General features: G+C 40.1%; 1 protein-coding gene across 1 annotated transcript in view; it reads right to left on the bottom strand.

Moving 5' to 3' along the window:
• LOC121370308 overlaps nt 1-13,273 on the bottom strand; it is a 33,853-nt gene that overhangs the window by 3,402 nt on the left and 17,178 nt on the right. Inside the window, exons 8-12 of the mRNA XM_041495448.1 lie at nt 11,248-11,403; nt 9,753-9,911; nt 4,601-4,759; nt 1,684-1,818; nt 327-473 (exon numbers count right to left, since the gene is read on the bottom strand). Of these exons, the coding sequence (XP_041351382.1) occupies nt 327-473; nt 1,684-1,818; nt 4,601-4,759; nt 9,753-9,911; nt 11,248-11,403 (756 nt within the window). The remainder of the gene's footprint in view (nt 1-326; nt 474-1,683; nt 1,819-4,600; nt 4,760-9,752; nt 9,912-11,247; nt 11,404-13,273) is intronic.

The following is a 13,273-nucleotide window of genomic DNA, read 5'->3' as shown; positions in this document are numbered from 1 at the left end:
CAAGAAATGTTGCTAATTTTTAAAACAAAATATTCACTGAATATACGATGGACTTTTGTGGGAGATGGTGACCATGTTAACTAGTGTCAAAGTCTGTGATATTTACTGTCATATGGGGAAATGCATATGAGAGATGTCTTATTGTTTTTCTATAGCTTTTGTAGTGGTAAAAGGTTTCATTTACATCAAATGAATTTGAAATATCGGCCATTTAGACCATTATGAAATTTCTTTTTGCTTTTGGTGTAAAACAATTGAAATGTATATAATACTATATTAATTTTTATTTTAACTGAATATTTTATGTTAAAACATTTAAAACTTACCATTTCCATTTGGTCTAGTACATGATTTTGAAAATGATATCTCTTGTTTACAGGTGGATTTGTCTCCCTTTATTAAAAGTTTAGTTCTTGACCGTGTCTGGGTGTCCGGGTCACAGTCGGTCCAGTTACCAAATGAGTATTTACATTCTGAAAAAGAAAACATTGCAAAATCAGTTATTTGTTAACACACCTGATTTTAAATCTGTGTATCAATAAACACGTGTTAATTCTCAAAATTATTTCTTTCATTTCCAAACATTCTTGAGATTTAAAAATGATGTCATTGATAAAAGAATGTTTCTAGCAAAGTAGTTGCTGTCCCCCACCCCTGAGTATATGTAAATTACAAAACAGTCCTTTTTAGTTTGCAAATGACCTTTTTATCTACTTCAGTCTCTCTCTCTCTCTCTCTCTCTCTCTCTCTCTCTCTCTCTCTCTCTCTCTCTCTCTCTCTCTCTCTCTCTCTCTCTCTCTCTCTCTCTCTCTCTCTCTCTCTCTCTCTCTCTCTATATATATATATATATATAAAATATACATATTTTAGGCTAGATACAGCCATGTGATAGTGCCACAATACTAGCTATGGTAGCCTTTCGAAGGGGGAGGGGCAGATATTGTTTTAAAAATTGTGAGTAGCTTATTTCATGTGCTTTGCTTGTCAGAACTGCTAGCATATCTGTGTCATTAGGTCAGGTCATAGGGTTTTATGTGCACATTCATAACAAGCTGTTTTGGCGCATGCCTGTCGTGGGCGTAGGTGCAGGCCTCGGCTGGCTCCTCCGTCCAGGACAGGAAAATCTGTGTCATTACCAAAATGCTTTTATTAATTACATTCACTGTCACGTGACCGTGATTAAATGGATAGACCCTGGTTTCAACCCGTGAAAATTAACACTAAGTTTAATTAATCTACAAACCTGTAACACATTTGGATAAAATTACAATTGAGTGAAACATGAGTTTGTGACTTTGAAATGGTCAAATACCCTCTAAAAATAGACTAAAACCTGACTCCATAACTGTTATTTCTCAGACGCACATGCATTTTTAAAAATATGAGAAATGCACTTTGTGATATTAAAACACCAGGATGACCAAAAACATTTCGAATGTACGGAAATCGATAATCTAAACCATAAAATCTAAGTAAAGTATGATTTCAGTTACCAAAAACAGCTATAATAGTCAAAAATATGCCTTAGTCTTTAAAAACTAGGGTATGTCCCTTTAACTTTCTCATTAAGTGCTTTACCTTTTCCCTAGTATATTTAAGAGTTTAGTAGAGAGGATCACTACATATTTGGGCCCTTTAATGTGTAAATGTTTTCTATTAGTTCACACTAATAACATTTCTTACGATTTCGACATTTTCTTTTCAACTCTTTCGTCTGCTCGCACACCTCTGGGTCTCCTTTCTTCAAACTTAACATTCTTGACTTGGTGTTTGTACTCGTGATACACTTGCTCCATGGGCCAAACGTGTACTTGCATTCTTAAAAACAAAATCATGTTAGTAATTGATGATTAACATTTGTAATTGTGGTACTGAATCTGTTGTGATCATTTTGAAGCTCTATTAGTTATATCTATTACTTGCAGGTAATTGTGCATGGGGTCTAGACGGTGGCATTGATAATTTAGGGGGGGGGGGGGGGGGGGGGGTGTCGGAAAATACATTGAATAAAGTAAATTTGCTTGGAGTCCAACCCGCTCACTCCTCACCCCTGCACGCGTGTCTGGCTGATAGACGAGGCTCCCATCTCTTAACTGTTGCCCAGTAAGACGAGGCTCCCATCTCTTAACTGTTGCCCAGTAAGACGAGGCTTCCATCTCTTAACTGTTGCCCAGTAAGACGAGGCTCCCATCTCTTAACTGTTGCCCATTAAGACGAGGCTCTCTTAACTGTTGCCCAGTAAGACGAGGCTCCCATCTCTTAACTGTTGCCCAGTAAGACGAGGCTCCCATCTCTTAACTGTTGCCCAGTAAGACGAGGCTCCCATCTCTTAACTGTTGCCCAGTAAGACGAGGCTCTCATCATCTCTTAACTGTTGCCCAGTAAGACGAGGCTCTCATCTCTTAACTGTTGCCCAGTAAGACGAGGCTCCCATCTCTTAACTGTTGCCCAGTAAGACGAGGCTCCCATCTCTTAACTGTTGCCCAGTAAGACGAGGCTCCCATCTCTTAACTGTTGCCCAGTAAGACGAGGCTCCCATCTCTTAACTGTTGCCCAGTAAGACGAGGCTCCCATCTCTTAACTGTTGCCCAGTAAGACGAGGCTCCCATCTCTTAACTGTTGCCCAGTAAGACGAGGCTCTCATCTCTTAACTGTTGCCCAGTAAGACGAGGCTCCCATCTCTTAACTGTTGCCCAGTAAGACGAGGCTCCCATCTCTTAACTGTTGCCCAGTAAGACGAGGCTCCCATCTCTTAACTGTTGCCCAGTAAGACGAGGCTCCCATCTCTTAACTGTTGCCCAGTAAGACGAGGCTCCCATCTCTTAACTGTTGCCCAGTAAGACGAGGCTCCCATCTCTTAACTGTTGCCCAGTAAGACGAGGCTCTCATCTCTTAACTGTTGCCCAGTAAGACGAGGCTCCCATCTCTTAACTGTTGCCCAGTAAGACGAGGCTTCCATCTCTTAACTGTTGCCCAGTAAGACGAGGCTCCCATCTCTTAACTGTTGCCCATTAAGACGAGGGCTCTCTTAACTGTTGCCCAGTAAGACGAGGCTCCCATCTCTTAACTGTTGCCCAGTAAGACGAGGCTCCCATCTCTTAACTGTTGCCCAGTAAGACGAGGCTCCCATCTCTTAACTGTTGCCCAGTAAGACGAGGCTCTCATCTCTTAACTGTTGCCCAGTAAGACGAGGGCTCCCATCTCTTAACTGTTGCCCAGTAAGACGAGGCTTCCATCTCTTAACTGTTGCCCAGTAAGACGAGGCTCCCATCTCTTAACTGTTGCCCATTAAGACGAGGCTCTCTTAACTGTTGCCCAGTAAGACGAGGCTCCCATCTCTTAACTGTTGCCCAGTAAGACGAGGCTCCCATCTCTTAACTGTTGCCCAGTAAGACGAGGCTCCCATCTCTTAACTGTTGCCCAGTAAGACGAGGCTCTCATCTCTTAACTGTTGCCCAGTAAGACGAGGCTCCCATCTCTTAACTGTTGCCCAGTAAGACGAGGCTCTCATCTCTGAACTGTTGCCCAGTAAGACGAGGCTCCCATCTCTTAACTGTTGCCCAGTAAGACGAGGCTCTCATCTCTTAACTGTTGCCCAGTAAGACGAGGCTCCCATCTCTTAACTGTTGCCCAGTAAGACGAGGCTCCCATCTCTTAACTGTTGCCCAGTAAGACGAGGCTCTCATCTCTTAACTGTTGCCCAGTAAGACGAGGCTCTCATCTCTTAACTGTTGCCCAGTAAGACGAGGCTCTCATCTCTTAACTGTTGCCCAGTAAGTTTTTCAACAACAAATTTATGCATCATGTCTTTAATGCCCTGTGGTACATTTTCGCATGTGATGGTAAAATGTTTGACATCCAATATCTGATGATTAATAAATCAATGTGCTCTAGTGGTGTCGTTAAACAAAACAAACTTTAACTAAGAAAACATCAGAGTAGAAATCTCATTTCCAGGTCACCTTTTGTGGTAAGATCAGTTGCTTTCTGTAGACTCAACTAGTGTCCCATGATTAGTCGAACCAAAGCCAGCATGGCTACGGGCACAATAAAGATACACTATAAAACAGTTAGGCCATCGGTCTACAGGCTGGTAGGCACTGGGTTCGGATCCCAGTCGAGGCATGGGATTTTTAATCCAGATACCAACTCCAAAACCCTGAGTGAGTGCTCTGCAAGGCTCAATGGGTAGGTGTAAAACCACTTGCACCGACCAGTGATCCATAACTGGTCCAACAAAGGCCATGGTTTGTGCTATCCTGCCTGTGGGAAGCGCAAATAAAAGATCCCTTGCTGCCTGTCGTAAAAGAGTAGCCTATGTGGCGACAGCGGGTTTCCTCTAAAACAAAAACAGTGTCAGAATGACCATATGTTTGACGTCCAATAGCCGATGATAAACTAAAAAAAATCGATGTGCTCTAGTGGCGTCGTTAAATAAAACAAACTTTACTCTTTACTATAAAACAGTATATATTGTAGAACATCAAAATTGTGGCAATGCTGCCCTGTCTATGGAAAAATGCACCTTCACTGAACATCAAAAGAAAGACAATAATTTAGTATTAAAGCCACTCCCTTTCGAGCAGCTATTGGTTCTTACCTTTAGCCGCAGTGAGTGCCGCCCTGCGTTTACAAGTCCGACTGATCTGTTTGATAGTCTGACATTTCGTCTCGTCTCCGCTTTTCAATGTCAGTGTCCGCGTCATGGTGTTGGACACTGGGTTACACTGGCTCCAGGGGGCTCGTTGGTACTTGCAGGCTGCAAGAACACAGTTTTATTAACACAAACTCATTGTACATATACTCGAGACATGTATTTGGTGCCCTAAGGACATTCATATTTTTGCACCACAACAAACGCCTCCAAAACTATAATCATAATACCATGTAGGCCATAGCAAAAACCCCACAAAAAATCCCACAACAAAACAATAAATCCCACAACAAAACAAAAAACAAAACAAAAAAGAAACAACTGCGATTTTATAAAATATTTTTTACAAGATTTTGCCGCCCCCTATAATAATCTAACGCCCTAGGCCTGTGCGTAGTCGGTCTGTGCGTTAATACCGCTCTTTATTACACACTAGTGTAAGATATTGCTCATGTCATAACAATCACTCAATATCTAACTAGTGTAATATCGGCGTGACGTAGATCACTTGCTGACCCAGTTAGTAGACAAATAACATGTAGTAGGTCTCGACATCTGCTTACCTCTGCGTTGCCGTTTGTTTCTAGTTGGTTTGTATTAAATAAAATACTAAACTAACTTGCCTGGCATACCATTTTTTATGAAACTCCTGAACAGTGTTGGTATCTGACTCGCTTTCGCTCGTCAGATACCAAAACTGTTCACTCATTTCATAAAAATGGTATGACAGGCAAGCTCGTTTAGTATTCTATACTGAACACAAAAAGAAACTTCTGATTTGTACATATAGTATTTGTTGTGTTAAAGAATTCATTGTGTAATGAAATTATATAGGTAGTTAGCCTTGAGCTGTATTATCGGGAACAATGAATTTTATCGATTATTTTTGCACTGTTAATCGTCGACAACGTGAAATTCAATTTGCACGTGCATGCATGGTTCGACATGTCCCGTGTAGTATTCGGCCAATTTGTTTTTCTTGTCTTACTGACATTGTTGTCAAGTGAACGAAAACGCTTCAAAATTTGTAAAAAAAACCCCGTTTTTTACATTGTAGCATTTTTAGTATGCCAAGAATACCCAATAATTTACGCGAACGGGCGATTGGCATGCTTGATGCTGGCATGTCGACAGAAGACGTTGCAAGACATGTTGGGAGTTCTAGTCGAGCGATACCAAATCTTCGCGTAGTATTTCGAACGACAGGAAGCACCAACGACTTGCCACGTCATGGACGTCCGCGTGTTACAACGCGTGGTCAAGACCGCTATATCATGAACACGCATTTGCGCAATCGATTCCAAGCTGCCACTGCTACTGCTGCTAACACACCTGGGCTTCATAATAACCGAATCGGTGGGCAAACTGTTCGTAATCGTCTGCGGGAGAACGGTTTACATGCACGACGTCCTTACGTCGGATGCGTTTTAACGCAACGTCATCGTCTAAATCGTCTTAATTGGGCACGTGTACACACTCGTTGGATACGGCGACGCTGGAATACCGTTCTTTTTTCGGATGAATCCAGATTTTCTTTACGTGGTGATGGCAGGGTGCGCGTCTACCGTAGGAGAAATGAACGCTATGCTGACTGTTGTGTTCTTGAACGAGATCGTTTCGGGGGTGGGTGTTGTGTCATGGTCTGGGCAGCCATTGCCTATGGTTATCGTTCACCACTAGTCGTCATTGATGGCAATTTAAATGCTCAACGTTACCGCGATGACATTCTCGCTCATCACGTCATTCCTCTGTTCCATAACAACGCCAACATCTCGATTTTTCAGCATGATAATGCCACCTCTCATACAGCTAGAGACACTGTAAATTTTCTTAGGACAAATAACATTGATTTCATTGATGACTGGCCCGCTAAAAGTCCTGATCTCAACCCCATCGAGCATGTCTGGGATAGTCTGGACAGACGATTGAGGCGTCGTCCCAACCCACCCGCTAACGTCAACGAACTTCGTCAAGCGCTCATTCAGGAATGGAACAATATTCCACAGGCAGAAATCTACACTTTTAGTCAATTCTATGCGCCTGCGATGCACTGCAGTGGTCATTTCAAGAGGTGGTCATACTCGTTATTAAGTGGGTCTTTTTTTTTTAAACCCCTACCACACTTGGTCAAAATTTCTCCCAGTTTCTGTTAACCTATGGCCATGATTTTTGCACCAAACGATGCATCATGGAACACTCTTTAAACGCATATATAACAATTATTCCCCAGGTTTGTTTTCATCAAGTTATGTTCAAGCAAAGTTAGCGGAAGTTTCTTATTTTGTTCAGTATATATATATATATACTGGTGTAAAGAAATACGGCATCACACCAACAGGAAAGAATAACTGCAAGGAAAAGCCTCACCCATGGTGTTGGGTCAGCTGTGTTACATTCAGTCCCACCTTGCTGACACTCAATGCCATGTCATATCTTTATACTTTATACAGATATTATGACACTATATATCTACTAATCGTGAATTAAATTTGGTCTATAATAACAAGTGTTCACTTCAGTTGTTTTTCTTTAAGCTGTCCGTCACCAAGTCATCAAATGTGAACTGAAGAGTTTGGCAAACGTTTCATTTTCAATACACCAGAAACAAATAACATTCTTTAAAGAATCTTGATTTTGTCATAGTTTGGTTTATAACTGAAACTTGTATATGGCTACACATTATCTGACCAAATTGGTGAGATTGATAATACTTTTTGGAAGTTTTAGGGGGCTGGAGACCTACTGCCTCGAAAAATACATTAACAAAAAAGAAAATTCGCTTAAACAGATTGAGGGGGTTTGACCCGGAAACCCGCCCCCACTTGCACATGCACCGGAAGTGACACATATATATATATATATATATATATTTATATATACAGAGGCGGATCTAGGGGGCCCTGGCCCCCCCCCATATTTTGCGACAGTTATAATTTTATTCCCCTCCAAACCTCCCCCAAAGTTCCCTCATGTCATTGGGCCCCCCTAAATGGATTTTCTAGATCCGCCACTGAATTATATATATATATATATATATATATATATCAGAGATGGGGCGATTACTTGACAAAAGTAATCGATTACGATTACTTTAGAATGTCACGATTACGATTACAATATAATTGAAAATAATCGATTACGATTGTGAATACATTGTCTAGCAAGCATGATTACATTTCCACAAATCTACACAAATAATGAAATGATGTTACCACCATGAAGTTATGCACTTTATTTTACAAACATGCCGATTTCATTCATTGAAAGACATAATGGATAATTTTGGATTATTTATTAAATTATTTCAAACATTTATAAACGTATGTATACTGCAGGGAGGGAATCAGTTTCCAAAACCAGATTTATTATTCTTAAATTTGGATTATTGACGAAAAGGTACCCATAACCATAGGTATAATTATTGTATCAGTGCATAATATATATATATTGTTATATTATTGAAATAAGCCATAATTAGTAATTGCAAACTGTCTGATCACTACAGGTTTTTTTTTTTTTTTTTGTGGAACGTATACCATTTAATAGCATCCACAAATTAATTATTATTTTTTTTTTTTAAATCAATAAATGAAGAAATAAAAAACGAAAGAAAAGAACAAACAAGTAAATAAATAATTAAATTGATATCTGCACAAATTGCTCATTGCATTTAATTGTTGACATTCTAAAAATGACTATTATTAATGAATCGATTTGCAGTTTTTGCTTGCTTTGTGCCATATTATAAGGATCCAATTGTATCGGTGAAAATTACAAGTATTTTGGTCTGGGTGTGTTTATTTTGGTATCATTAGAAGCGCCGCGTTTCGTAGAACATCTATTAAAATCAGCTTTCGGGAATTTTTATCAGACGTATTAATATTTTAAGCTATTTTAAAGGAAAATAAACCAAGGTTTATCGTGATAGACTATTTTCAACTGGGTGTTTGCTTAATTAGTTACGTTATTTGTGGTTGTATCTGCGGCAGGGTGAGGATGACTGCCCATGGAATCAAGCGTTTCTTAGTTGCATTCAGACCCGTGATAACGCTGTGTATGCATTCAGAGGAATGCAAGTGTTTTATTATAAAAACAAATATATATATATATATATATATATATATATATATATATATTATTCATTTTTTTACGGCAATGAATTAGGACACAAAACTGGGGCATGGTGCAGCGCCCTTTTATATATTGCTAGCTAGAACACTGTATTCATTCAAGTGGTTTTATAGTAAAAGTAAACACGATAGATACCATTATGTGAATGTGTGTCTTCATCCCCTGGGTAACATTCATTTGATAATCCAGACGTTATGATTCCCTGTTTCTCAAGGCAAATAATAGTTCTACTATGAGAGTAGAAAACAATGGGAGATCAGTTCTACTGACTGACCAGTACTGCTTCTAACTATAGGCACTGTTACTGGAGTTGATGCTAAACACATCTAAGTTTAGTAAATAATTATAAGTAATCATGAAAGTAATCGCTGATTACGATTACATTAGCAATGTAATCGATTACGATTGCGATTACATGACATTCTCAAACAATGTAATCGATTACGAATGCGATTACATGAAAACATGTAATCGATTACAATCGATTACGATTACTGATTACGATTACCCCATCTCTGATATATATATATATATTGTAGTTGGAAGAACACTGAAATGATTCTAAAAATGAAATATAAATAAGATTGTATCTGATTAAAAGTATTATGGCATTAGTAATCAACTGCTTTGTATCTAGCACAATTTTGTCAAAATCGTCCACCTTTTACAATTAGTGCACGTCACTAAACGATAATTAAATGTTTTAAAAACAAAATGTATCTTAGTGCATACCAGTTTTAAAGATTGAGATTTTGTTTTACTTCAATTTGTATTTTGTGAGCAGATTAATCTGTTTTAATGACCACAAGCTCAAGACAGACCCTTTAAAATATATACATGCACAGTGTGTATATATATATATAGATAGATAGATAGATAGATAGATAGATATATAATAATTGTTAATTTGAAAACCACATCTAATTCTAATAAATATTTTCGGTCTACTATAAACAAATATATTTACCTTTACCATCAGCTGATTTAGTTCTTTGTTTGCATGTTTTTTGTATCGCCTTCATACTTTGACATTTGGACTGGTCGCCGTGTTTTAGTGTCAATGTCCTATTCATGGTATTCGTCGACTGATCACATTCACTCCACGGACCACGTTGATAGATACAAGCTATGTGGATGAAACACTGTATTTTAGAGGTATACATGGTCGCACCTAAAGTGGGGAAGTCCGTCTCTTAGAATTTTGTTTTTATATTTACCTTTTAGCAGGGTCATTAGTAAAACAAAAAAAGGTAGGCTACCAGGGCAAACGTATACATGTACGATATTGTCAACCTAGACAAAGCTATGGGGATTAAACATAGCATTTTAGAGGTATACATGGTCGTACCTAGAGTGGGGTAGTCCGTCTCTTAGAATAGTTTTTTCATATTTACCTTTTAGCAGGGTCATTAATAAAACAAAAGGTACCAGGACAAACGTATACATGCACGATATTCTCAACCTAGACAAAACGGGCACCTTTAAACTAAAATGACACAGTTTTTCATATTTCTTGGAGATCAAAGTGACGCCACATGGTATTAGTGCCTCATACGAGAATAGCCACGGGGACAACCGATTGCATTGTAACCGATGGAATTGCAATGCTGTCTTCTCACAATCATCTGTTTTCGTGGCTATTCTCGTACAAGGTAAGCTGGATTTATACTTTTGACGCTGTCACCCGCCGTAATACGCTAGCATACGCTACGCCGGCTGGCGGCGTCAGCTGGCGACCGCCGGCAGACATGACCGCGTGTTTAGCGTCATTGTCCCAAGTGTAAATCAAGGCTCGCAGGCACCGACTTATTCTCAAGGCTCCACATAGATATTTTAATTTTACCAGATGTTAAGATGGCTGACATAAATGCTATTGCTGCAGTTATAATTAAAAGTAAAGTTTGTTTTTATTTAACGACGCCACTATAGCACATTGTTTAATAATCGGCTGTTAGACGTCAAACATAATGGTCATTCTGACACGGTTTCAGGGGATACCCGCTTAATTTTTCCATTAGTAGCAGGAGATATTTTATATGCATCATCCCATAGACAGGATAAAACATACCACGGCCTTTGTCCAGTTGTGGAGCAATGGTTGGACGGGGAAAATCGCAATCAGAGAATGAGTAAACCGAGTAAATGAGTAAACTCTCTATTATATGCTGTGGAATGATGTGGCTACTCCTGATTGGCTGCATTGCCGGCGTTTGCAAGCGCACATCTTGAAAGTTCAACACAATTGAACTCTGGAAATTGTTAAGCCGACATGCGCCGGTTTACGGCGAGTGTAAAGTATAAACCTATGCGCGTCAAAAGTATAAACCCAGCTTTAAGTAACTGTCCCTACGGCCCTGTTTTAGTTCAGGAATGTGTTTTCTGTGCGCGTGCGTTTATGTGTTATGTATTTGTTTTGCCAAATTTACAGAAAAAATTACAGAATTGTGTTGAAAAATACTCACTTTTCCCCTTCGATGAACGTCTCCGTTTGCATGGTTTTGTAATCGTCTTGACGCTCTGACATTTCGAAGGTTTGCCGCGTTTCAGTCTCAGTTCCCGGCTCCTGGTGTTGGTAGAAGAATCGCAGTCACTCCACGCACTTCGTTCGTACTTACACCCTTCAAGCAAACAAATATAAGCAATGTCACCGTGTACAACTGGTGCGGGACGTAGCCCAGTGGTAAAGCACTCGCTTGATGCGCGGTCGGTCTAGAATCGATCCCTGTTGGTGAGCCCATTGGGATATTTCTCGTTCCAACCAGTGCACCATGACTGGTATATCAAAGCCAAGGAGTATGGGGACAGTATCCTGTCTGTGGAGTGGTGCATATAAAAGATCCCTTGCTACTAATGGAAAAATGTAGCGGGTTTCCTCTCTAAGACTATATGTCAAAATTACCAAATGTTTGACATTCAATAACCGATGGATAATAAATCAATGTGCTCTAGTTGTGTCGTTAAACAAAACAAACTTTAACTGTACAACTGGGCCCCGTTCCACGAAGCGATCTTAGCACTAAGATCACTTTAAGAGAGAGAAGTTTGTTTTGTTTACCGAAACCACTAGAGCACATTGATTTATTAATCATTGGCTATTGGACGTCAAATATATGGCAATTTTGACACAGTCATAGAGAGGAAACCCGCTCCATTTCCCCATTAGTATCAAGGGATCTTTTATATGCACCATCCCACAGACAGGATAACACATATCACGGCCTTTGATATTCCGGTCGTGGTGCACTGGCTGGAACGATAAATAGCCCAATGGGCCCACCGACGGGATCGATCCTAGACCGACCGGGCATCAGGCGTGCGCTTTACCACTGGGTTACGCCCCCCCCCCCCCCCCAAGATCACCTTAAGTGCATATGGTAGTTATGCAATTAAGGTGATCTTAGGCCCGTTTCACGAAGCGATCTTAGTGCTACGATCACCGTCAGTACATAATGTAGCTATACACTTACGGTGATCTTAGGGCTAAGATCGCTTCGTGGAGCGGGGCCCTGAAGTTTAACTACAAAGGTGAATATAGAGGGACAACCTGGCCCCAACACACACACACACACACACACACACACACACACACACACACACACACACAGAGACACACACACACATACACACATACACAGACACAGACACACACAGACACACAGACACACATACACACAGACACAGACACAGACACACACACAAACACACACACACACACATACACACACACTCACACAGACACACATACACAGACACACACACACACACACATACACACACACACGCACGCACACATACACATACATACACACACAATCACACAGACACACACACACAGACACACACACACACATACACACACACACACATACACACACATACACACACACAGACAGACACACACACACACACACACACACATACACACACACAGACACACACACACAAACACACACAGACACAGACACACACACACACACACACACATAAACACACACACACACACACACACACACAGACACACACACACAGACACACACACACACACACACACACTCTCTCACACACACACACACACACCAAAAGCCGATGATTAATAAATCAATATGCTCTAATGGTGTCGTTAAAACAAAAACACATACAGACACACACACATACCAATAGCAGATGATTAATAAATCAATGTGCTCTAGTGGTGTCGTTAAAACAAAAACACAGAGACACACATACCAATAGCCGATAATTAATAAATCAATGTGCTCTAGTGGTGTCGTTAAAAGAAGAACACATACACACAGAGAGAGACACACATACCAATAGCCGATGATTAATAAATCAATGTGCTCTAGTGGTGTCGTTAAAAGAAAAACACATACACAGAGAGAGAGACACACATACCAATAGCCGATGATTAATAAATCAATGTGCTCTAGTGGTGTCGTTAAAAGAAAAACACATACACAGAGAGAGAGAGACACACATACCAATAGC

Source organism: Gigantopelta aegis, chromosome 4 (genome assembly GCF_016097555.1).
Source record: "Gigantopelta aegis isolate Gae_Host chromosome 4, Gae_host_genome, whole genome shotgun sequence".
NCBI classification, from domain to species: Eukaryota; Metazoa; Mollusca; class Gastropoda; order Neomphalida; family Peltospiridae; genus Gigantopelta; species Gigantopelta aegis.
The sequence above is the reverse complement of the archived record's forward strand: the minus strand, read 5'-3'. Positions and strand labels throughout refer to the sequence as shown.